At 38.2% G+C, this 27,743-nt stretch overlaps 1 protein-coding gene across 1 annotated transcript; it reads left to right on the top strand.

Annotated features, from left to right (window-relative positions):
* Positions 1 to 6,266: 6,266 nt before the first annotated feature.
* Positions 6,267 to 18,273, top strand: nicn1 (nicolin 1). Its single transcript, XM_004068926.5, has 7 exons — positions 6,267 to 6,410; positions 7,495 to 7,641; positions 11,219 to 11,398; positions 15,368 to 15,481; positions 16,060 to 16,128; positions 16,253 to 16,357; positions 17,896 to 18,273. Exons 2-7 carry the CDS (start codon positions 7,495 to 7,497, stop codon positions 17,935 to 17,937), a joined length of 657 nt encoding a protein of 218 aa, XP_004068974.1. The 5' UTR covers positions 6,267 to 6,410; the 3' UTR covers positions 17,938 to 18,273.
* Positions 18,274 to 27,743: the final 9,470 nt, after the last annotated feature.

The following is a 27,743-nucleotide window of genomic DNA, read 5'->3' as shown; positions in this document are numbered from 1 at the left end:
CAAAACTGTAATTATAAAAGAAAGTTAAGGCTTGGCTCTGCTGCAAGGAAACGGTATTTTGGGAATATTTTCATACACAGGAACATTGCCACAGTGCACACCCAGACTAGAGCAGCAACAGGGCTACGCCATAGCCGTGAGGCTGCAATGTTAAACCCCAGCTGCCCCAGTGAAGGCTAGCAGCAAAAACCACAAACCAAGCCAGTAAGCCCTGGAACAAAGGATTCAGAACAGGATACACTGGGGCTAAAATTATTATAGAGAGAAGGTTAAAATTAAATACATAACATTTTTTGAAAAATATAAAATAGAAAGACTATACAACAAATACATAAAATTATGTAATTAAATCATTAATATTTAACCAAATAAGATCATCTAAACGCAATGTATTAAGGTGGGTCTTGAGCCTCTTCATAAAAACCTCTAAGGTTTCTGCAGTCCTGAGGTTCTAGAGGACATGCTAGTCATTTGCAGACACTTTTTTCCAAAGTAATTTATAAATGTAGCGAAAATAAACCATTGAATCCGGAGTTACACTTTCAGCTAAGCACTGTGTAGGAAAAGTGTCCCTACCACATCAATGTTTTAGAGTAGATCTTTTTGTTGATACACCAGAAGCTTTCTCTGGTGCACAACATAAGATTTTTAAGCCCTTAGGAAAAAAGCAAAAAACACATAATATCCACCTCAGTGCCTCAGTTTGCCCTGATTAGTAATAATTTTTAACACGTTTCTGAGAAGATATTACCAAGTCTTGAAATTCATACATTTTTTATGGTTTCGTGTCATATCTGTTATGTTAGTCACATAAAAGCTATCAAGTTCTGCTCATAAGTTCAAACTTCCTGACAGAATTTAGAAAATGGTTATTATTTTTCTAATCAGGCAAAGCCCATAATTCTTTATAATGTCTTCATTAACTGACTTTATAACCTGATGCAGCCTCATTCTCATTCCAGGATCAATGAAGCCTTTCTGAACAGTTTTTTCTTTGTTTTTTTATGACTGGGATTCAAAAAAATCACAGAGTGATAATGAAACAAATCATGCTAAAAGTGAAAACATTTGAATTTTTTTAGAACACCTTTGTTGTAGTTTATCCCTAATTTATCTTAGAATTAGCAAAACCCTCGATTTAAAAAGAAAAAAAAATCAAACTTGGAATAATGAATCCAAAAATATTTACCGTAATATTTCTCACTCTATTCTTTTCTTTTAAAGGTGTTTCTCTTCCTGTGGCCCAAATCTAAGCAGACACAGTGGAACTCTGCAGTTATAACAGGTTTTGACTTTTGCATCACTATAAGACTTAATAGTGCACATTTCTGCAAACAAAAATGTGTCATTTTGTTCAAGATAGAAAATTACGCTCTATGAATATCACGCTCTATGCCTTCCTGACACAACCCTGTTTTTTATCTGGGCTGGGGTCTGGAACAGGGGAATTAAATAATTTATTTTTTGGTCTGTCTGTAGATATCTCATTGACTTTGGCTAAAAACTGTCAAAAGGGCAAACACAATGAATATGAGGAAAATGACCTATTGGACATATGAGGATCAATTTCATTTAAAGCCAGTTTATCATTTTTGCAGCTATATTTGTCTTGGAAGGACATGCTTTTGCTGAATCCAAACATTTTCTTAAATAAGCAGGACAACAGCAAAAGTTGGGGAAAAAGGCTGCATTGGGCTGCAGCAAATGTTAACTTTGAAGGTTAGCATCAATCAAAGGCCTAAACCCTTTTTTGTGTGCAATTTCAAGATTAAGTGCACATTTCCATGACAGTACAGTTATTATGGATGTTGAAGAAACCAAACTGTAAATGTGTTTATTCCAGGTTTAAGTTATATCTATTTGGAGGAAACGGAGGCTGACATGTTTGTAAAACAAACCTTACTTGGTGAACTAACCTGGTTCAAGTATTTGGATTTTAAACTGGACTCAATATAGAAATTAAGGCTTTGTCCCTTGAAGACAACATGTTAAATTTCATACATATTAGAAAACATTTTGACTTCAAGATTGATTTCTTTGTGTTTGGGCTATTAGTTATTTCTAGATAGACAAAAGTCTCTACTGACAAAGCTTTTTTTTTTTTTCTGTAGGTTAAATTAATAATAGAATGTAAAAATATAACAGGTTTACATCCCAAATTATTTACGTTCTTCTCCAAGTAGTCAAGTCCAGTTGGGCCAAACCCAAAAATTTAAAAGTACGATTAAATGCCTCTCTGCTTGACACCTAGCAATGAGGGTTTGGATTTGGGGGGTGGTTATAATGCTGGGATGGTTCTTGAGCATGGTTGTAAGTACAGCTTCCTGAGGGATTGGTCAAATAGACACACCCAGCATTATAACTGTAACTTTAATGAACATTGAGAAGTAAGTAATCAGGACCTGAATGGTAAATAAGTTGTGTTTTTTTTTCCCTTCTTGTCGAAGCAGAGCTAGGGGGCAAGGGGGGGGGGGGGGACTAACCCCCAGCATAAAGTTTTGCCCTCCCAATTTTTGAGTCAATATTAGTATCAATATTGGCAAAAAAAAAGGAATTATCAAGCATTGGAAAATTAACAAAATAAATATTTTTTACTTAAATCTTAGGCCCCTCAAATTATTTGTTCCGCCCCTGAGTGCCTGCTGGTCAGGGCTGTCAGCACCTTGAACTTTGCTAAAATTTGTGCCGTTTCTTTGCTATGGCAGGCGGAAATTCTTATTTTTGGAAAACTCATGTTTTAAGGAAATAATCTTGATAGATTTTTCTAAATACCAAGAATAACTGTAAATAGATAATAAGCAAAATGTAACTGTTAACAATAGAACTTATTTGTTAGGTCTGAAGAATTCAGAGTTTCGCAGTTGTGCTATTTGCTGCACAACACTTTAAGCTGAGGGGAGCAACAGTTCTTGCTTACCACCCTTCCAAACTCGTCTGCCCCCCTCCCGCCCCCCATAAAAAAATGTTCTAGCTGCTTCTTGTTAATTAAACTTAAAGTTTTTTTTTTCTTTTTCTTTGGTTTGACTCTGCATTGCACTCTTATTTCTAAAATCCATGTGTCCCTTTTCCCCAGAGGAGAATCAACTTGTGGTTTCGAAGGTTGAGTTAAAATTGATGCTGCATCATGGCTAGGGCCAATCTGTAACCATGTCCTGTGGAAGCTCTGCAGCAACTGTTGCAATAATGACAAATCAGATGCAAAATATATGTTTTATGCCATTTGTGGCATTTGGTCATTGATTAACATCAGTTTGCTTAGAAAATCAAATTAAAATTACTTGTTAAACTTGTTAAGAAACTCACACAGATGACAAAATAAGAAAAAAAGATTTAAAAAAAAAAGCTGGAGGTTATGCTTCCATTTACTGCATTTATTTTCTAAAACATGTTCTTAAAGCATCTTCAGTTTCCCTGAAGAGGGAAAAAGCTGTTTATGGCACTTTTTGCTGTTTAAAATATATAAAGACGCAGAAATCAAGACGTGCTGGTCTGGTCATCTTCTAATAAAGGAATGTCAGCTAAGTTTATATTGCTGTGAGGCAGGTTAGATTTACAGTACTAATGATATGTTGCAATAGTGGCAACAAATCAGTACATGCGCTTTGGATTTATGGTTATTTACTATAAATGTCACTAGATTGCCTGAGCAGACTTGATTGGCGGCTGTTCTCCTAACTGGAAGAGATCCGTTGTAGATGTAGCACTTCTGCTTTTTTCTCCAACTTATTACAAGATGATTCTAAATAAAAAAATACTACGTTCACCAGAGGAGGCCTTTCTTTGTGAGTGCAGTGTTCCTAAGCCTAAAAGCCATAAAAAGGGCCAGATTCAGATGTTTTTGTTATCAAAATGCAGAGTGATTCATTTTAAAGCAGCTTTAAACTCAGAGCATGATTTGCTTTGATGGGTTTGCATCTGCTTTTATCTCTTGATGTGTGTCAGTTTGCTTTACTCGACTCTGGCAGATCATTTCCATGTCTGCGAGTGAGCTCACAGACATTGCTCTCTGCAGTGCATAAGGGGCAGGCATTTTGTTCACAATTGATATGAGACGTTCAGGGAGGTTTGTTTCACTCTGCTGGGATATCTTTACAAGGCCACAGAGAAATAACAGCCGATTTCTGCCTCTGAGTGATAAAGCGAAGCGAGCTGTCTGACCTCCTGATATCACTGCTGCTCTCTGGAATCTCATTTTAACGGTAGATTGTGCCTGTCGGGGGGGGGGGGGGGGGGGGGGGGGGGCATATATCTTGCTTTTATGGAGATGCTGAAGGTGCAGTGAGAAGATGTAAATGAGGCGATGAGGAGACAGGGGTCTTTTAATGCCATTTTATCATGATGTGCGTTTAATCTGAAGAACAAGACTGCCATCTGCTGTTTGGTGTGGTTAAAACAAATGGACTTCAACCAACCCAGTCTCATCCTAAAATGTGTAGTACTTCAACCGGTGGGATGGCTGGGGTGCTGTTCGGATGTCTTTGAAGTGGCCATGGACCGCCACTGGGGGCAGCGGTTGGGACTCTCAGATGGTGGTAGGCCTTTTAGCTGATGCTTGTTAGGCCTTAGATTAGGCCATAGACATCTAGGCAGCCAGCCTCTGCCACTGTAACCTTCTTGCATATTTTTTCAGAGAATTGTGACATCTGTGGTTGTTTTTTGTCTACTTGGACATCTGAATGTGTAGCGTGGGATAGTGCAACAAAATTAAGCCCTGACTGTTAATCCTCCAGCAACCATCATTGTCTATTTTGATGTTTTTTTCTATATGCATCCACTGTTTTGTTTATCTGTACTCTGTAGCCTCCATCCCTTCCTCTTTTAATCTTTTTTTTTTCCATATCTTATTTTCCAAATCATCTCTCCAAATCAGCTTCAGTTTTTTTTCTTTTGTGCTGTTCAGAACTTTGGGCCCAGAAGAAAAAAAACAAACAAAAAAACCCGAATAATTGAATATAAAATAAAAAAAAAAGGTTCAGTTTCAGCCCTGTGATGGACTGGCGACCTGCCCAGGATGCACCCGGCCTTGGCCCAACGGTGGCTGCGATAGACTCCAGGAGTGTTGTGACTCTACAAAGAATTCATTGAGTTTGGAAAATGGATGGATGGTTCTGTTTAAAATATAAAAGGGGTCCATGTAAATATAAACCCAATTCACCTAAGAAGCACATAACATACGTCCAGTTATGAAAAAAAAAATAATATCTGTATATCTCCCTAACATTGGTTGCTCTCAGCTTCTGTTTTCTTAGTATCTGGACAGGACAAATAGAAAACAAAACAAAAATAAATAAAAAACAATGAAAGAAGTTAATGCTACAACACACAAGTCATAAGTAAAAATGTATTGCATTTGCTTTTTAAAGCAGTGGCTTTAATTTACGTGTACACCATGGAGAGTTTGCCTTTCCATTGCAGGGCCACATAACAAACAAGACTGGTAAATGTTTTATTATACGTTTCTAATAGGTTTTTGAAGGATGCTGCAAAAAAAAAAAAAAAATTTAAGGTTCATTCTTTAAAATCAATGGCTTAATAAGGTGTACAATATAATTGAGTTTGCAGTTAATACCATCTCTTTGATTTATATATAAAAAAAAATAATTCTTAAAAAAAAGAGTCAAAAAAATGTCAAAGATGCAAACTGAATAATCCAGATATGACATATTGGCCAATTTTTTGAGACAAAGGTGATGTAATGTTCACGACTAAAGCAGTAAATGTCCCCGGAACCCCATTTTTATTTGCAGTTGAAAAAGTCTTGAATGTCTTGAATTTAAATTGTAAGTTTTACAAAATATTGTTGGAAGAATCAAAAGCCAAAAAACCAAAGGTATTTAACTTCATTATAAATTATACATTTTTAGGGAATTAAGACAAAATCTTACGACAGTAAAATTTTTAAAAGTCAACATTATGAGAATAAAATCATCCAAATCATTAAAACATTTTTTACTTTTTATGAGAAAAATAAATAAAATTATTTTATTATTACAAAAAAACAAAACAAAACGTCATTTTTTAAATAAATTTTTAATTCTATAAAAATGATATTGTAGTTACAAAGACGTAAAGTAGATTCAGTGACATTATTGAGCAGTCTGTTTGATGTATGAATATTCTGGAGCACGACCATTCCTTTAATATTTTGACTTTTTGAAGCATAAACTAACATTTTTTATCATAAATGTTATGATGTCTTTTTTATGTTTAAAAAAAAGTGGAGCATCTGAAGCCTGGGCGACACAGCCGAGTGTTGCTGGCCCTTTAAGACGTAATGTCGTCATGGTAACAATCAGAAGAAAACCGCAGAGCGTGTTTCTACGCTCAGAGTTTTGACATTAAACCTTCCATTTAAGTGTTTGACCGGAATTTTGCTTTTAACATCGGTGCCGTCTATTTAACACAAAAAGGTGAGCATTGAATTAGCCCTGTTTTCTGTGTAGCTGCTTCGATCTACTGTTAGCTGAAGGGCTAAAGTATTGTTTTGTTAGCTCTTGAGCTAACGCTGCTGACCTAGAGCTCCTTAACCGGCAGTACATGATGATTAAAATCCAGTTGCTGGTGAAAAAAAGTCAGAATATCTATGTTTATAATGTAAGACGAATTGGTGTCTTGTGTTAAACACATGATCTTGCTGCCGTTTTACTGCCCGCTGTCGCTGTCCATGGTGCTAGCAGCTGTCCAAAAAGCTGACTTGAGATATCAGACTCGTTCCGCAGACAGCAGCAAAAATCATGCGGCTTTGAGTTTCTGAAATAAATATTTGGCCTGCAGGCAGTGAGCTTTGATAAGGTTTATAAAAGTTTCACCTTGGTTTTTTTTTCTGTCTTTGACTGAAAACGACCATAAGAACAGACTTCTGTATGTAAAAAATATTACATACAAAGGAGGCTATGTATCTGCTATCCTGTCATTGTTGGGAGATTAATACTTTATACTTTATTTATACTATGATTCTGAATTGTTATTTATTATAGGAGTCACACCAATAATACATTTTACATTTAGTGTTTCAGCATAAAAACTATATATTTTCAATTATTAGTGGCTTCTGACTTTGAATCAAACTTTTAAAATCTTTTAAATATACATGTAATACAATATAGCCAGCTGCCTAGTTACCTAAATCTATAACATAGGTTGGGTTTTTGAGATAATAAAAATGTTTCTTTTTTGTCTACCTTTAATTCATCTGTATGCATGTTGGAATGATCAAGCAGATCTTAAACTCACACTGATTGTTGCACAGCCATCTTGCAACACACAGACACACTAATATTCTTTTTCGTAAAATTGTTAAGCAGAACGAGGTTTACCCAACTCACTATGAGTTGAACTTGTATTTTTCTCTTGATACCAACTGGATATATATATAAACATTTTGTCCAATCAATAGCAGGGATGAAGATGAGCATCTTTGGGACTGTGCATTATATCAAAAGCCAGTGTGGAAGTTAGGAACTGCGGTAACAGCAGGTTCTGTTTTTGTTCCAGATGAGCTGCAGTGCAGATCACTCAGAGTCTGTGGACTGCACCGTCAAACCTCCGGTTTTTCTGCAGATCGGAGATGCCAAAGGAGACTCAGCTCGCTCTGGTGTCTGCGTGGTGGATGTCACTCTTCCACATGGAAAACCTATCAATGTAAGCTAGCACAGAAATCTCGCAACTGCTAAGTGATCACCTTTGCATTTTACACATTTAGTTTGAAATTTCATCAATGCTCTAACTCATTTGAACAGGAAGTGTCAAAACCACAAAGGAACATTTACCATGGCTGCATGTTATTATGTGAAAACAGAATTAATCCGAGACACTGTATTCTGGACAGAAATCGGGTCTTTTGTCATAAAGGTAAAACTATTTCTAGTCTAAGAAATGTGTCAAGCTAAAGTTGGAAGCCAAATGAAAATCTAATCAGCTACCCTTAGTATTCATTTACATTCAAGCTTAACAGGAGTTTTGTTAAATGTTCATCCATCAAATTCTCGAGAAATACCATTCTAAAGCTACAGGCACATCGTAGCTCCTGATTGGCCAACAAATCTGCTAAACGTGGTTACTTGAATGAGGATTTAGCATTCATGAATGGTGTTCACACTGGACAAGCAGAGAGCAATAGGACCTGGCTGCAGACATCAATGTCCAGAATCAAAAATCTTCAAACTAATTTCAACGATGATGCCAGGTACCATTTTGTCTGCCTGCAGCCAGGTTCCTCTTGCAGGGCGGGGCTTCTTTTGCATTTTCCACTGTGTAATTGAACATGTGCGGCACCTATTGGAAGGGTCTTGGTACGAAATATTGAAGAAGTACAGTCTTGTTTGAATCTTGCTTCAGGTATTTTATTTTACAGCTCTCTTCCAATACATGAAAGACTTGGTGTCATACAATTCCATACAGGCAAAAAACCGCAATAATCAATTTCTTCTTTATAATTTAATTTTCGGTTGGCACTTCAGTAACTTAAAAGGGACGCCATCTATGCATCAATATAAAATCAGAGTCCCTGATTGGTCAGTTTGACCTGGTTTAACTATCAAAATCCTCTTTGTTTTGTACGTAGAGCCTGAAAACAATCATAAAAACCTGTGTGGCAATGCGTGAATGGGAGAGTTTTGAAGGTGGAAGCCTGTTTACATCGTCGTTTACATAGACTGAAATATGCATTGCTAAGGGCAGTGTGAACGTAGCATTATACCACAGGAGATAATTTCCGTCTGCTCTACAATTTTATATAAATAGAACAATATTGTTTGTTATTCAGAAGTTTTTAAACAAAAGAATCAAACAAAAAGCTCCACGTTAATCATTTCTCTATCAATTGTGAGAATTATTGTTTCTTTTACTTTTTTAAGTTTTGAGAAAATTAAGACTTTTGTGGATCCCTCAGTTCCTAGAACAACCCTAGTGTTTTGTATATTCCTTTTTTGTCCCTCCGTTTAGCTGGAGAAATTGAATAACTTATTGTGAGCAGGCAGAATTTGAATTTATACAAATATGATAATTTATGCTCACATTGCAGCTAAGCGTCAACTAAATAAATGCTGTTCCTATTATCATAGATCATTTTGAAAGAAATTCAACATATTTACTGTGGATTCAGCTGCAGACATTAATCCTTAGTAGTAATTTAAATTTATCAAACACACAGATGTTCTGAATATTTTAAACCTTCTGAATTTTTCCTGCATCACTCTCTGCCTCTTCCTTCAGCCTGCCTTTAACAACGCAACTAACGCAAGAATAAATACAAATTCCTACCGCTGGAAAAAAGCTTTGGACATTTTGGGCTCCGACCTAGTTTTGAGTATTTAGCTGTAATTAGGGAACCTTTTTTAATGCAGAGCAACTCATTAAGTCAAAGCTGGTAGCTTCAAAGGCGTCTGCTGGGAGCAATTTGAGCAAAAAGAAGCATTTTCATGTTAATCTGTGATTTGGGGGTGGGGGGTGGGGGGTGTCAGTATTTCTTATACTTCAGGATAAGCTCCTGATAGACCCCAGGCTTTTTCATTCTTGACACTTAACGGCTTCTCTGGGCAATATGTTTTGTCCCAAATATAATATCATAAAAATATATTAACAAAACTTCAAGCTGAAAAAATGTATGCAAGATAATAATAGGTATGGTATTATTAGGATGCAACTCAGCATTCCATCTCCTCCAAATACAATGTTCTTATTAAAAAGTTATTTTTGGTTTCATATTTTCACCATAGGACAGTCTCCCAATCCTCTTCTGGATCATCCAAATGCTCTCTAGCTAACTTTAGACAGGCCTGCATGTGCACTGGCTTTAGCAGGGGGACACGTCTGGTACTGCAGGATTTGAGTCCCTGGCGGTGTAGTGTGTTACTGATGGTAGCCTTTGTTACTTTGGTCCCAGCTCTCTGCAGGTCATTCACTAGCCCCCCCCGTGTGGTTCTGGGATTTTTGCTCACTGTTCTTGTAATCCTTTTGACCCCACAGGCTAAGATCTTGCTGGTAGCCACAGATGGGAGATTATCAGTGGTCTTGTATGTTTTGTATTTCCATAATAATTGCTCTCACAGTTGATTTCTTCACACCAAGCAGGTAACCTATTGCAGATTCAGTCTTTCCAGCCTGATGCAGGTCAACAATTTGGTTTCTGGTGTCAGACAGCTCTTTAGAGTCTTGGCCATAGTGGAGTTTGGAGTGTGACTGAGGTTGTGGACAGGCGTCTTTCACATAGATTACAAATTCAAACTGGTGCCATTCATACGGGTGGAGGACAGATTATCCTTTTCCAGAAGAAGATGCTGTACAGGGCAGTGAGAGCCAGAAATCTTGCTTGTTTGTATGTGACCAAATGCTTATTTCCACCATAATTTACAAATACATTCTTTAAAAATCAGACAATGTGATATATTTATTTTTTCCTCATTTTTTCTCTCATAGTTGAAGTATATCTGTGAGGAAAACTAAAGGCCTCTCTCTTCTTTTGAAGTGGGAGAACTTGCACAGTTGGTGAATGACTAAATACCTTTTTGCGCCACTGTATGCAAGCAATATTAACGTAAAGTGTTGCAAAATGACGCAAAGCTGCTCTCCTACGCAACCGAATCAGCTTATGTTGGCTGTGTTAGCACTTTATAACTGTACAGTGTTCCATTTCAGAATATTCAATTCAATTCAATTCAATTTTATTTTTATAGCAAAAATTCACAACATTCGTCTCGATTGGGCTTCGTACCGGTAATTGAAAAAGTAAAACATAAAATCAAAAGGATCATGAATACATAGAATTTAATAGGAAAATGCTAAATTGAACTAAACTGACTAAGCTAAACTGGTCATACCTGACTATATGTAGTCAGGTTTTTCCTTCACGGTAAGGAAAAACTCCTAAAAAAAAACGGATTCCGGAAAAAATGAAGAAACCTCAGGGGTGACCACATAAAGGAGGGATCCTCCCCCAGGATGGACAATTACAAAGAATACATTGCAATAACATTTAGCTGCATAAATGATTGAAGAATTACGGTAGTCAAATGACTCCAAACACTAGAGCTAAATGTTTAATTGCTAGTTATCCATTTCATTTAAGATGTTTGATTGTAGCAGACATGGGGAAAATGTGATGTTAATCCTTTAATACCATAAAAATACAACACTAAGTGCTTCAAGAGACAGGAAAGTAAATCAAAACCCATGCAGATTTGCAGCAATTTTAAATTAAGTTTTACTATTTATCCTGCAGATTGAGAAAATCACCTTTAAGAACTACTACACCGCTTATGTGACTATACGTTTGTTGAGGAGAAAGGCTGAGAATGAGGGCTCCGCCAAGTGGTGCACTGCCCTGAGTGACCTGGCCTTGATGGACAACCCCCACACCGAAGGCGGCTCCCAAAACTATTTCTCCATTCATCGGAGGCAGGTGGGTGGGATCCTTATTTTCTCTTCATGTACAGGACCTTGACATCACATCGCCTTCCAGATGAAGATAACACATAATACATGAAGAGTCCAGGCTTTTAAAATGAGCATAATGTTCAACATTTTAGTATGAAGGAAGCTGCAATGATTATTCACAGTATACACTGTCTCAGCGAACAGTAATTTAGTCCGACGTCACTTTACATATTCTGGGCTGTAAGAAGATAAAACTATATGGACCAATGAGTTGGTTGAGAATACGATATGGCCCGTTTTCAAAGGAATCAGTCCAGACCAGCGACGCCACAATTTTGCGATTTGAAGCAGTAGTTTCTTTAGATGAGTTGCTCTGTGCTCAGTAACGGGAAAAAAAAGTTCAGGTTGATAAACTCTTGGATTAACTAAAAGACTGTCAAGAAACTGGTGGTGTAGGACCAAAAAAATCTATGTCTTGTGGTAAAACTTTGGTTGCTTCTAGGGCTGGACAATATGGACGAAAGCTAAAATCTCAGATTTTTTTCACACTAAACTTCTAATTTTTATTGATTTATGTTTTCTCCCCTTGCTTCACTTTCTTTAACAAAAAATAAAAATGACAGTGTATATTTATTTTATTTTTAACATCTCCTTCAGAATTGGGCCTGAACACAAAGTGCAGCTAAACACAAGCTATTCATAAAATGTTCATAAAACAATGCAGCAGGTGTTCTGTGAGCTGCCACTAGCCTGAGCATCTTGTAAAGAGAAGCACTTCTCCCACTTGACAGAGTTTCCGTTTCAGGTGTTGGAAAAAAAATAGTCATCCTCCCACTTTCGGTCGCAACAGCCTTCAGACAGATTTTGCAGCATATGGTTTGATGCTTCAAGTTTGAAGTCGCAAAACTGAAGCACTTCCATGAACTGAAGAAACTCTTCCTGTTTTGGGAACAACAGAAATCAGAACATCTGTGTTCGGAACTCTTTGCCAAATGCCATTTTAACATCTGTTTGTAACGAGAAACGGGCGGGCTGACCATTCTCAAACAACTTTAGCTCAAAAAAGCAGAGTGCTGGGTAAAACAAAAGAATCCAGATTTTCCCAAAAAGAAATTTTATTAAACAACAAATCCGAATGTTTCAATTTAATTGATTTATCGCCCAACCCTAGTTGTTTCAGGATTCCAGTGCACTATACAGTGCATTTACCATTTTGTTGGGGTGTCCAAATCTACAATTCTAAAATCCAGTGCCCCAGAAATCTCTGTGAAAAACTAGTGTGCATTCAAGATCTGTAACCCTTGTGCTATCCTAGGCACTTTAACATTGGGAGTTGGGTCATCTAGACCCACTAGACAGTGCTCTGAACCTTTTTTCTTCAATGATTTGTGAACCTCACTGGTGTCCATGGATTACATGAAATCTTTCCACCTTTATCCACCTTTGTCATGGTAGGGAGAACACATCATTGTAAGGGTGGGGTCATTTAAGATAGCACAAGGGTTAAATTAGCAAATAAGAAGACAGTGGACTTCAGTTTTTCATATGAAAAAGAAAAAGGCTTTTTCATAAATGATCCTAGTTTTATCAGAACACAATGGATTCATAAATAATTTTCGTTAAATGTTTACATTTATTACATTTTTACTTTGGCAAATAGATGAGATCATAAGAAACCGTATTAAAAAACAAAAGAGAACAAAAAAGTATGTTAAAGTACGTTAAAATCTGGGCCACTAGATAGTCTCGCTCAACAGACACTTTCTGAACCAATTAAAGTATTTATTTATTTTTGATAAAAAAAAGTGTATTCAATTCATTTATTCCATTAAAAAATAAAAACCTTTACACAGTATTAATTCAGGGCACACTTTTATATTGATTTCAAGTGTGTAAACTGTATTTGTTTAGTTTTATATTGGGGTTCCAGCTCATAAAACCTACATATAGTCTTTTAGGGGTTATGGATTAGTGAGGAAATACAGACATAGCCATGAACATATAACTAAAAAATGACAAAACAAGATCTGAGAAAGCAACAAAAGGCTGACAAAGCAGATGATTTGAAAAACCAGTCACTTAAATGCACAGAAGAACATTAACACAAGTCAGGACAGCTGTGGATAATTGGCAACCTAAACCTGGTGGGCCTGATAGGAAAACTTAAAAAAGAACAAGACAAGAATCAGAGAAATATCACAAAAAATCCAAACTGCAGTGCACAATCCTCACAGACTGTCAGGTTATCTTGGAAACAAGGAAATGTTGCTGTTAGTTATTCTTTAAGATATATATATATAAAAAAAAGTTTAAAAAACAGACTAGCAGCTCCAGGAACTGGTCATCTGAGAATCAAACTGTTCTCTAAAAGAGCTGCATGTTGTGTGTGAGTGGTCATACGGTGAAAGCCGTCAGATCTGTGTGGCTGCAGCTAAACTCTTCAAACAGGAAGTCAGTTTATCTCACGGCTCCTGCTCATGTTTGTTTTGCATCTCTGCTGCATTGTCTCCAGAGAGTTGCAGTCGGGGACTGTAATGTTGAAATATGATGACAACTCCACCCGACCTATTTTTCATTTGCTCTGTTTATTTTGTATTTACTCTTGCAAACGGAGCCAGATGGCAAAGAGTGATTTCATTTAAGTTGGCTTCAGATGGCACTCCGAGGCTGAGCAGTTTAATGTGGAGTTATATTCCTTTCAGAAGCATTTTGCAGTCGTAAAATGATGTCCACACATGTAAATAGGTTTTGCATCTGTAAAAAAAGAAAAAAAAAATTGCAAGTGGAGATTTATTTTGGGCTTCTGAAAAACAAATTTGTCGTCATGTAAAAAAGAAAGATTTGATTACATGTGTGAAGGATTTACAGTTGTAAAAATGTTTTCATACTTGCAAAATAAATTTAAGTATTCAGAAATATTTTCAAGTCTTTAAAACACCATGTACAATTGCACAAATGTGTTAAGAATGTCACAAGCACAAACGTAAAGACACAAGACTCAAACTTTAGACTTTTGACACAAACACTCCATCTGAACTAATAGACCAATCAGCAACTTTCTTCTGTTAGGAGGTAAATTGTCTTGCTTCCCATTAACCAATAAGATTGCATGTTAATTAAACTTTCCTTTAACTAAATTCGCACAAAGAAATTAACCGTCAACTACATGTAACTTTTGTGTGCATTAAGGTTTTCTAAGTATGCAAAGAAAATTGCACATACATTGCAATGAACCGTTATAAATGCATAATTGCATGAGCCAAATCAAATTTATTATAAATCAATTTTTGTATGTTGAATATAATATACTGTAAATCTATGACAGCCATTTCAATGAAATGTTTTTGCTTCATTTTTAATGCCTTTTTGAATTTATGTTTCATTTACTGTAATAAAAAATTGAATAGTAACAAACATTTTGTGAACATGTCCACTTAACAGTACACCAGTAATAATAATAGTTTTGTACTTATTAGATATAATAATAAGTACAAAACTACTGTCTTGATGTAATAATCACTATCTGTTTGCTTTAAACAAACAAACAAACTTTTAGGAAGAAATGCTGCTCTGAATTGTAATAATCTAAATTCATTTTCAACTCTTTAGTTCTACATGAACAAAGTTGTATGAGCAACTTAACTATGAATAAAAAAAAAGTAAATCTCAGTTTTTGCTCATTTAACTATTTAAGTCTTCCTTTTAAATAGTATTTTTTAAAAACATTATTGCACTTAACATGCTTTATGTTTTATTTTAAACAACTATTAAAATAAACGCGTCTTACACAGTAAAGCTTATGTATTCATAACATCTTTACCATTTCCTCAAAATAAATTTACTGGTTTACTTTTTTTTTTTTTTATAAAAATGATTATCCAGGAAATTTAAGTTATGTTTTCATTCATTTTATTTAGGAACACTTAATGCTGTAGGTTTCCAAAACAATTGGTTCCATTTTCCAACCATCTTGAAGATCCTTTGTTTTTTTCAGATGCAGGTGGAGCCGGACCACGTGGAGTCCCTCAGGCTGATCCTGAGACAACCGTCCTCCGCCTGGCGGCTCTTCAACCTGGAGGAGATCAGGCTGTTTCCTCACAAGGAGCCAGTCAGTTTTTCTTTGTTTTCTTTTTTAGAAGTTTTTAGAAGTTTATAATTCAGAAAATGGTGTAATGGTTTTAATCAGTTATAAATGCCACAGACATCTCACCTAAATGTCTGTTTCCATGAGAAACAGAGGGAAACTGTGAAGAAACTGTGGAACAAAAAGAAAAAAAAAGGCTTTAAATGTTTGTATGAAAAAGTTCTTCTGTGAATGCAGACTTTTCAAACGCAGCAGTGAATTCTTTTTATTATTTTGTGGTAAAGCTCGTGTTGTAATGGAGAAGTGCTGCAGAGCAAAAACCAAGAAAATGAACCCACAAGACAAGAAAAATGATGATCAGCAACAAATAGAGAAAAGTGAGTCTCTGCAACAGGAGGAAGATGATCCTAAAATTAAAAATCTGCTTCATTTGATTTAGAGTTTGAAACCTGAGATTTTTACAGCCTAATCTGACAGCTGCTGTCCTAGAACCTTTGAACAGGTGGTGCCAAAGTGTAAATGAAAAACATTATCAGACATACTGTATATGTAACTGAAAAGTTAAAAACCCTCCTTTTATGTTCTCTCATTCTCTGCTGCAGGCTCCAGTAAAGGAGGTTTCTGATTGGCTGTCTAATCTGATCGTGGTCAAGCAGCCTCCTGATTTAGAGGTAGTTCTTGTCAATTTTTATTTTATTTTATTTACAATCCTGGTGTTTGAGTCTAGTTTATTACCTTGACAAAAATAACCTTTGTCAGTTTTTAATAAAAGTACGGCAAATATTTTCTTTGCAGGGTCTTCCAGACCCCCAGACTGTTTCTTCCAGTATTCAGCAGATGTGGGCACTGACTGAAGTAATGCAGGCAAACCGCACCACCGCCTCCATCGGACGCTTTGATGTAAGGTCCTTTGTTGTTGTTTTTTGCTGTTTTTTGGATTAAGTAATACATCTAAACATTTTCTGGCTTTCTGGATCAGAAAGGTTAGCAGGCGTATACCACAGCTGAACAGCACAGAAAGGTTGGCGCTTAGAGGGGCTTAAAGGTTGGGGCTTATAGATTTTAAACCTGCATAATGGAGAAATGTTGTGAGGTCGTCTTGAAAGCACAAATACTCATCAAGTGAACATCAAGAGAAAAGTACAATCTAAATGTTTAGGATCAATCTATACTCAAATGTATAGTAAGTGGAATGGTCTTGGGTTGGATCCCAGAGGGACAAATCATTGACTATGTCTGAGTTCTTTCAGTACCCGCTACATAGTGCGTCCGCCATTTTGTAGTGCTGTCTGAATCTGCAATTTCAAAATCAATTGGCTGAGAAACTTTTTAGAAGTTCCTGCGCAAAACCAGTGTGCATCGATGCTCACTAGATTGGCGAATATAGACCACAATGCATTGCGTTTGAAATTCTTTTGCCAAAAAAAGTATTTAAATGTTTTTTTCTAATAACACATCAGTGTTTACATCATCAGAATACAGTAAACTCTTAAATAGTTATCATAAAACACTAGTTATCATAAAACACACTATCGGTTAGTTTTTTCACTTCCTGAAATCGTTGACGTCATAATCGCTTTTTAAAAATAAAAGTAGTGAGCATGGTTTCAGAACTGCTTTTAAAATCCAGATCACTAGTTGTCTTCCACACTATATAGTTTTTTAGTAAAGATAAGGATGGGAATTCAAACGTAGGCATTGACTATATATGAGAACTGGATTGAGTGAGCTCTCCCCCCTTCACATTCCAAACTGGAGCTATTCACTTGGTCTAAGTAAGATTAAGATCAACTTTATTAATCCCCGTAGGGAAATTCAGTTTCTAAGAATTAACAGTTATTACTTATTCAGTATGTGTCACAATAACCATTCTTGTTTTAGTGCCCTATTTTTAACATGTTCTTGCTAATCCTAATATTTGTCCATATATTTTTTCTACTAATTACAAGTTATTCCAGTTATAAACCAGCCAATCAGATGCATTCATACAAGTATGTGCTGCCTGCTAGCCCCCATGTCGCACATTTGAAATGTTTGACAGGTTTTGTGACACCTACGTACAAGTAATAGGGGTGTGGACTACCAACAAGCTCCCCTCTGATTGGCGAGAGTGGTTTCCATAGAAACGACGACTCCGACGGAATTGGACTGCTTAAAGACGACGTCTGGTTCAAAATGGAAGCATCCACATCGTGAAAAAAATTGCGACTGAATTGACTTCATTTGGTTAGAGCCAGAAGCAAGTCATTTTCCATGGATGACATCACACTCACTTAGTCCAGTTCTCATTTACAGTCAATGGTTCAAATACACTAAGGACACAGTAAGAAACTCATTCTACAAGCACCATTTTTTTTTAACGACAACATCACTGATTCAACACTGATGAGCTTTTGCTACGATGTAAATAATATTTTTTTCTTCTTTTTTTTTGTCAGGTTGATGGATGCTATGACATTAACCTGCTCTCTCTAACGTAACCACACCATTCTGAAGGCTTATCTTTTCTGGGAAGCTGCTAAAGTTTACAAGTGGGGAAAAGCAAAGTCTGCAGGTCCAGCAAGACATCCACCGCCGAGAAACGAACTGCTGCTTCATCCTGCTCCCTTCCCATCATCTTAACCAAAAAGCGCATGTTTCTAAACACTTTTCTGCACAAGTCTACTGTTTAGGAATAACATTTAGCATTAAAATATAAAAATTATTTGTTCTATTTCCAATTAACTTTGAATTTCTTTATTGTGAAAAAAGCATATGATTGAGCTTAAAAATTTTTATTATAAGGATTTTTAAATTAAAAAAAAATATATAATCTGTTCTGTGGAGCATTTCAGTCAGACAACTCTTGCAGTAAGAAATATTTATTTGACATTTTTCCACATTCTTTAAGTTGGCATTCACATATTTTCGTTTGGCATAATGCTCCGTTCAATTCCATAAAACTTCCATAAAATTCCATAAAATTTCCATAAAACTTTCGGGTAACAAAACCCCCCTTTACGGAGCCCACAGGTGGAAGCCGGGGAGGAGGGTGGGGCGAAGAATGAGCGCTGAAGGTAAGAAAGAATGAACAACTGCGCACCTGGCTTAAATAGGACGCTGAGCAGGTGAGTTAATTAACTGAACCGCCCTGGGGTATTTACCTGAAAACACTGCTTCGAGTATCTGCCCGAAATACGATAAATCGTCATTTCAGTCAGACAACTCTTGCAGTAAGAAATATTTATTTGACATTTTTCCACATTCTTTAAGTTGGCATTCACATATTTTCGTTTGGCATAAGGCTCCGTTCAATTCCATAAAACTTCCATAAAATTCCATAAAATTTCCATAAAACTTTCGGGTAACAAAACCCCCAACACTAAAATCATCCAGAAGAAGAGAAAATGTGAATGTATAATCAGTGTGTAATAAAATGGGGTGTGTTTTCGGCAGCATTCCATTTTCATTTCATTTCCCAGTATGACTGCTATGTGTGACCCGGCACCATTGACCGTTTGGGCCGCCCCCGTTCGAGTACAGCGCCACGAAGGGAACATGCTATCTAGTGGATCTGCTATGTGTGACCCGGCACCATTGACCGTTTGGGCCGCCCCCGTTCGAGTACAGCGCCACGAAGGGAACATGCTATCTAGTGGATCTGCTATGTGTGACCCGGCACCATTGACCGTTTGGGCCGCCCCCGTTCGAGTACAGCGCCACGAAGGGAACATGCTAACTAGTGGATCTACTATGTGTGACCCGGCACCATTGACCGTTGGGCCGCCCCCGTTCGAGTACAGCGCCACGAAGGGAACATGCTATCTAGTGGATTTGCTATGTGTGACCCGGCACCATTGACCGTTGGGCCGCCCCCGTTCGAGTACAGCGCCACGAAGGGGACATGCTATCTAGTGGATCTGCTATGTGTGACCCGGCACCATTGACCGTTGGGCCGCCCCGTTCGAGTACAGCGCCACGAAGGGGACATGCTATCTAGTGGATCTGCTATGTGTGACCCGGCACCATTGACCGTAGGGTCGCTCCCGTTCGTGGAAACCACTAGAGGAACATACTATCTGAAAGAGAGAGGGAAAGAAATAAAAGGGGAGCCAACATAAAATTACTTATACGTGATCTTAGAACGTAAGCTCACTTCCGCAAAACGCTGTGCAGAACTATAATTTAAACCGCCAAACAACCCGTATGATACACTAACTTAACATCCAATCCAAAGCTTCCGATGGCGTATGACATGCTTAACAGCCATTATTGGAACTTCTATTAAACCAAGAACAAGTTTGATGGCCATAAACTCTTCCATTTTGGCAACTATATATACACGCGCTTAAGTAACATCCATTATTTCGAAGCTCCCAACGACAGTACCACGAACGAGCTTAATAGCCATAATTTTCTCCATTTGGCATACCAATTATAAGCGCTCAAGGAACATCCATATAATGAGGTTCCATCCCAATATTAAGAACGAGTTCAACGCCCATAATTACTATGCTTCTTTGGCATACTACAAACAAATGAGCTTAAGAACCAGATTCGAGCTCCTCGCAGACTATGATACAACTTAGAGCAACCTAAATTTTGAGGCTTCCACCTGGCTATAATTTTCTTTTAACATCTATAATCGAAGAATTTACATTCATTCTGCGGTTGACATTGATTAATTAATTCAGTCAGAAGTGTCATTGGAATGCAGAGGAGGTCCAACGCCCCGTCACTTTCAGTGCAGCAATAGGTACGTCGAGCAGTCATCGTTGCAGCACCAGATCAAGGAATGCATGGGTGACATCATTTCCTGGAAACGGAGAAGCTGATCGGGGCGTAGGTGTTCGCAGGCTCAGGATGCGATGCATAGATAAAAACAAAGCAGTATTAGTCTTGACAAGAATATATAAATAACCCAGAAACTGATCAGTTTCAAAATGATTGAGATAAATTAAATAACAGTGCTTTTAAAAAACAAATCCGAGAAAGTGAAATTTAGTAGATAGTAAAGGTAAAGACCCATTGTGGATTTATCGCACCCTAGAAACCACCATAATTACAAATTCCAACAGTGAAATGATAGTGAAATATATGACCTGCACGAAATCTTAACACCAATTTTTTATATATTCCAATGATGAGAAAAGTAACCTTTGACAGTTTCAGAGGGACGCACCTTCAGGAGGCCATCGAGGAGTAGTAGATGGGAAGAGTAGCGAAGGAGATTTGTAGATGAGGAAGGTCAACATCCCACGTGGCAAAGGATTACAGCTCGGCTGGATTTGATGCCTTGTATTTGATATAAGTGGTTCTCAAATTTTTTAATTAGCCAAGGGCGACTGGATACTGCAAAAGAGAACTTGAGAGCCATGAGGGATCATAGGTTTTGATAGTATTTTTGCTAGACTGAACCTTAAGCATTTAGAGGCGGAGTATAACAAGCCTCTAAATGGGGATGCATCTAGCAGAGTGTCATCTGCTTAAAAAAAGCAGATAGAAGACTGACTTGTGGACACAAGATTTAACTCTTGAACTAAGCTTGAGAGCGCAAGTGATATATATTTCCTACGGTCAGGGTAGAAGTTGCTCAAGGTGTTATTTAAACATTAACCAAGTCAACCGATGACACAATACTATCATTTAATATTGAAACAGCTTTAATATAATCTCCAAGGATGAAATAACCGGACGACCCCTTAAGAACCATCAGAGCCGTAGATTCTGGCGGCCGGACAAACACAAACCACTCTTCTTAAATCCTTTTCCCCCAAACCAGAAGGCGCAGACTCAGGAGAACAAGTGGAGGGAGCCTGAAGACACAACAGGTATCACAAAACCACTCCAGGCATAGAGAGGGAAAGATCAAGCGCAAAACACAAAAATCCAGAACAGGAACACGTTGCCCAGGATCGAACTACCCAGAACAAGAACACAAAATGAACGGATGACCATAGGACCAAAGCTACAGCAAATGTCAGGTGGCCCAATCATTGACGAATTATATCCAACCAGAATTTGAATAAACGACATGCTGCACAAAAGCTAGAGATGACATAATGGGGAGAGACAAGCATCAATGAACCACCAAAAACTATAGAAGAAAAATAAATCCGGACGGGTGGAGGACCGTACATTATAGATAACGTGGAAACCCAATTTTGAAAATAAAGTTTTTCCACAGAGATTCAAAAGACCAGGGATACAGAGGAAAGTTGGCCACCAAGAAATCATCAGTAACATGCAAAATGAAGGGCACCCATCGCCTACAAATATCCAGTACAGGGCGATAAAGTCGATTTTATGAGGACTGCCACGACAACGGAAAGGTAAACCGGCAAACACCTCGAGCGCCAACTGAAGGCCAAGAGACGCCACTGAGAGGCATAGAGGCAGAACAGTGAGACCATCAGTGACAGTCATCCTCAGCCTTATATCGCGTTCGGAGGAAACTCGTGGAGACAGCATGGGGAGCTGAAGAAAACGTATACTAATCCTGAAGGCGCATGGGGAACCAGGCCACTGATGCCCAGAAGATGAACTGCGAGGCGCTAACAGGTCCAGATCAAGTCACGTCAACCTGAACACTTCCCAGGGGCCACCCTCAGTGGCGGCTTTGAAAACGATGCCCCGGAAGAATCCATCACATAGAACCCACAAACCTCCAACCAAACTAGAGAGAGAATAACAAATTAACTGTCCAGCCGAGAAAACAAGGCCGCGACGAGACCGACACACTCACTAATGCGGCCGACGCAAGTCCCTGAGGACAGGGCAGGACCCACTGGGGTACACAGAGCGGGGAAAAACAGGCGGAGCAGAACCAGATGCAGAATGTGCGGGGGCAATGAACGAGGATCGCTGAGTGAATAAAATGAGCCATAGACGCTGCATAAGAGAGACCAATCATAGGGAAAAATGTCCACAGAGCAGAGACGGGTCCAAGAGACACTGATTCACAGTCTAACTAACCAGCAGCTACAACAACGAAGAAAACAAACAGAAGAACCGCCATAATAATAAAGCCATCATCAAATTAAAGATAAGAGTTACACACAGCTCCCAAAGAACAAAACAGCAACAGAAAACAAATGCCAAAAGCCACGATAAATTCAGCCAGCATGAGAAACCTGTCCAAACGAGGACTGCCAGCCTTCACAACCACAGAAAGGACCCCACAACCCCTGAAAAAACAACCGGACGACGCAGAACTACGCAGCAGAAAAGGAATCAGAAGTGCATCATGAAGGACCCGGAGTCAAAACCACAATTCCCAGGGTCCTTAGGGGCGTGACGTCACCGAAGTAAACAGGAAGTGAGACGCAGCCATAGAAAACTACACGGGAAAAGTACCGCATGACGCTCACCGTGGATAATTGGGGTGACCACGGCAGACGAGAAGACCCGGACTACTCCTGATCGGGGGGCACGGACATCACGAACATCGCGGAAAGCACACCCCTTGCAGATGCACGCGACCGCGGCGAAACGAACGCGCTGTGCGCCGTCAGCCGCCCGCGGATCGGAGGAGAAATTAAGGAGAGCAGACGCGGCGAAACGAAAACCCCACATCAGAAAGATGGGGATCATCCATCCGAAGGACGGGGGAACACAGCAAGACGCCGAAAGAGACGCAGACCCGCGGGCTCGGAGACCGGCGAAGAATGAGCGCTGAAGGTAAGAAAGAATGAACAACTGCGCACCTGGCTTAAATAGGACGCTGAGCAGGTGAGTTAATTAACTGAACCGCCCTGGGGTATTTACCTGAAAACACTGCTTCGAGTATCTGACAGAAATACGATAAATCGTCATTTATGTAAACACCATATCATAAAAACCTGATATGGTTTTAAATGTGTTTTTATTTCTTAAAATGATTTTAAAAATGAAACATACAAGATTATAAAGGCCAAATTCACTTTATGCTAAATATTATAGAAACCTATTTGGCTTTTGAATTTATGAAGTAAAAAGTAAAATGTCCTGAAACAAGTAGCTCCTCTGGATAGTTTTTCACCTCAGTGTTATGAACGTCCTTGCTTCAAATGTTCGATCATGCTGCTGTGGTTTCATTTTTGCAGATATTAAATGAAAAGTCAAACACTTTCTGACGTTAAAAATTGTTTTAAATTGATCTTAAATTAATAGATGAATCTCATGAAAAGAAGAATGGTCGTTGGGTTTTACTTTTCAATGTTTTCATTAATATCCACAGCAAAGGCAGACAGACAAACAGTTGAATAAATAACAATAAAATATTTCATTTAAAATGGGAAGGTAAGCTCTTTAGAATGAGATGTTTTTTTCCCTTCATAAATACCCTCAAAGTTTTTAATTTCCAAAGTGTTGGGGATCTCATTCACCAATTTCGAAGCAGTAGCAGAAAAGGCTCAGTCCCTGCAACTTGCTCAGGTAAAGTGTCAGTGGCTCAGGAGCAGAACACATTTTTTAAAGTGGTTAGATTTCACTCAGCAAAGAAATGAGCACTTTGTCTGCTGATTGTAGGCTCACTGCCACTCTGTGCTCCTTCAAAGACCTTTTTTTGTTCAGCCAGCTTCTTTAAAGGGGCTTCATTGTGTTAGCACAAGTATACATTAACATGGATTGTTCTCTATTATTACCATGTTGAAATAGTGCTTTTACTCCCTGCTTTGGATGACTAAGAAATAATGTAGGTTTCTTCTACCAAAATGTGCTGGCATCGACACTCTTAAGTACTCAAGAAACTTTTCTACTTGAGGTCGACTTATTGCTAAACGAAACCCAAATCAGATGAAAAGTTAAAGAAAACTGTTTTTTTTTGTTTTTAACATGTTCCAATGGTATTTTTCCACTGATGGAGAACATATATGCACAAAATTAAGCTCAATTTGTTGTGAAACAGGGGCTGACAAACAAATGCAGTTGGAAAAGTCCGTAGCAGAGATGTACTCTACTACAGTCGATGGGCGCCCTGCTCCACTTCATTACGATGTATCCATTTGTAGACGACTCGATCCATGTCTGTCTTTGTTTTCCAGGCGTCTGGCTCAAAACTGTATGGCTAGACAGCTCCAATATTACTCACCATTTTTTCTTGCACCCATATTGTGAGGAGCTGTAAGCTAGCAGGAAAGAGCCCAAACAAAGGAATGATGGGAAACGAGAAACTGCATGCTAACAGTCCTGCCCACAACTCAGAGGCAAATTCCTGATGAGCTACTGCCACTCATTTAATGTTAAAAAGCAAAGAGGCCAAGGATGGAATCTTGAGGCACACCACATTTACACTGACCAATATTATAAACGCAACATTTTTGTCATTGCTCCCTTTTTTAATGGTATGAACTCACAGATGTGAAACATTTTCCACATACACAAAATAACCAGTTCTCTGAAATATTGTTCGCAAATCTGTCTAAATCTGTGATAGTGAGCACTTCTCCTTTGCCAAGACAATCCATCCCACCTCACAGGTGTGCCATATCAAGATGCTGATTAGAAAGCATGATTATTGCACAGGTGTGCCTTAGACTGGCCACAAGAAAAGGCCACTCTGAAATCTTCAGTTTTGTTCTATTGAGGGGGTCAGGGGACTCAGACAACCAGTCAGTATCTGGTGTGACCTCCATTTGCCTCATGAAGTGCGACACATCTCCTTCTCATAGTGTTGATCAGGTTGTCTATTGTGGCCTGTGGAATGTTGGTCCAGTCTTCTTCAATGGCTGTGCGAAGTTGCTGGATATTGGCAGGAACTGGAACACTTGTCCTGGGGCAGGTTGCAGAACCCTGATCTACATGAAAGAATATTATTCCTTCTTGTGTAATACATATATGTATATTGGTTTATTGTCAAATTTATGACAAAAAACAGTTTCTCATGAATATGTCTTAATCGTGTTCCTTCCATACCTATTATTAGACCTATCTTATGTTGAAATAATAGTCACAAAAGAAAACACACACTGTTTGTCTGATTCATGTTGATACATTTTCATTTAAAAGTAGTCAAAGTTTTTATTTTTTCCAAAAAAAGCTTTCTGATTTTCTCTGCAAATGTCAAAGTAGCAACATGGACCATAAGGAGTGTAGGCGAGTGTCGGTGTCATCTGCTGGCACTAGATGGAGCTGTAGCTCTTTGTCTCCGCTACACTGCAGCATTCCTGCACTTCAGAGCACACAGCTGCTCCGAGACATTTTCTAGGCTTGAACTGCCTTTATTTTCCAATGGTTGTAAACAAGAAACGCAGAAACGCACCATAAAACAAATTAGGTGTTCTTAGCTCCGCCTTTGCTTAAAAAAAAAAGAAAAGAAACACAGGTTGGTGTGTCAGTGAGGGTCTGATTGAAGCGGCTGTCGACCAAAATCCAATTTCAGCTGCTCTGATGGACTGTCAGATGGATGCTAATTGCTCTTTCCACAGAAAGACAGAACAAAGACTGGCAATCAACGTCGACTTTCGTCCCACTTATTAGCTCACTTACCACCAATTTATTTCAGATGGGTTTTCAGCACTTGAGGTGTCACAGTCGAGCATTAACAGCCTCATGCGGATCTGCAGTAAACGCTAGTCCGGGATGAGATCAAGCCTGCTGCTCTTCGACTGCCACACTTGAGTGAAAGCGTGCCGCAGACAGGTGCATCTGCAATCAGGATTAAACTGCTGAGCCGGGATGATGATGTCGTTTTGGCTGAACAGCATGACAAAAAAAAGAGAGAACACATCGAAAGAGCTATTTCATGAATTTTCTGCAGAAATAACTCTGTCCCGAGAAAAAGAAAGAGGAGTGTAGAGACTAGGTGTGGAAAAGCTTCCTAAATGGAGAAAAGCTTGAGGCTGGAGTTTGAGCTGACCAACAGCAGCCATGTTCTCATATAAGCTGCAGATTTCTCTGTGTGAAAACATGACACAAAGAACCCTGAGTCCGTTTGAGACAATTCTGAATCATCCACAGTTTTGGTCTGAAAATATATCTATTTTGAAGTAGAATAATAAATGTCAAGAAAAAAAAGGGAAAAAAAGGAAAGCAAGACACACACCTCTGACGTGAAATTTTAACCATTTCTGTGCAGCTTCAGTGAAATTCTGCATTTCTTTTTCTTTTTTTTTTAACTTGTTTATCAAGTTTTGAAAAACGCTTTTCTTAAACCTTTGTTTTCACAGCCTAAATATTAGCACAGAACTATGGAATACTATTGAATTAAAGGATAATTTGAACATTAGCAACATTTTGTTTATCTGCTGGCATCACAACATTTGGTTTGCTTTACTGTGAAGCCACATTCACACCGCCTTCGACAACGCACGTTCAAGCAACCACTTCCAATGAAAAGTCTGCGTAAACTTAAACAAATGTGGGTTGGCTTGCGCATAGCTACACAAGTTTGTACGACCTTTTTTTTAGGCTCATTAGATAAAAATAAACAAAACGCATGTTGTATTTGAGGATATACTTAATTTTATTGTTAAAATCAGATATATATGTTTTTACTCTTCTCACGACTTGGTTGATAGAGCCCATGACTCAGCCCCTCCTACAGACTGCTGATGGACTCAGATGTTTTTCTTACAGATGGAAATATACTTGAAATGGGTTCTTTCTTCCTTTAATTGGCATATCTTTTAAATTCTCAATATCTAACTTCTCTTCATTTTAAAACACGTTTATTTATTCAATACAGTGATGAAACCAGTAAGCTCCATCAGTTCGTCTAAGTGGGTTTTAGTCATTAAGATGCAACTGACTTTTCTCAAACAACCTAGTCTGCAGTTGTGCTTATCAAATTCTCACAGATTATCTATTTGATATGATATTAGTTACTAGGCTAATTAGTGCTGTTGTATCCTCAGCCTTTTAGCTTCACCCCTGACTACTTTATAAAGTGTCAAAGCCTTCATTTGCATTCATGGCTTCATGTGGTGTGTTGCCAGCCTGTGTTGCTGATGTGGGATATCCAGATCTGAAAAGAAGACCTGTGAGATTTCGCAAATCAAGGAGACTTCTGTAGAATTGTTGAAGACATGTCAGTGTGTTCCCTCTTTTGCAGTACAAAAACACAATTTTTTCTTTTTTTGTGCAAATCATTATGCAGATGGGAATGTTGCATCTGATAGCAGCAGCTTTGACAGCTGAAATACAGACCCAGCAGGGGTCAGGATTACACATTGATGGATTTCAGTTGCCTGGAGTTGCTGTCAGGGAGAAATACTTGCTTTATTATGAAACATGCACTTACCTTTACCTATGATTTCATGTAACCATTCATAGTGTGGTCGTTTTGCAATTCCAAACTATAAAATGGAAAAGCCGGCTCGTCGTGGAC

The sequence above is a fragment of the Oryzias latipes genome, chromosome 5, assembly GCF_053564925.1.
Source record: "Oryzias latipes strain Hd-rR chromosome 5, Olatipes_Hd-rR_3.1".
NCBI lineage: Eukaryota > Metazoa > Chordata > Actinopteri > Beloniformes > Adrianichthyidae > Oryzias > Oryzias latipes.
The sequence above is the reverse complement of the archived record's forward strand: the minus strand, read 5'-3'. Positions and strand labels throughout refer to the sequence as shown.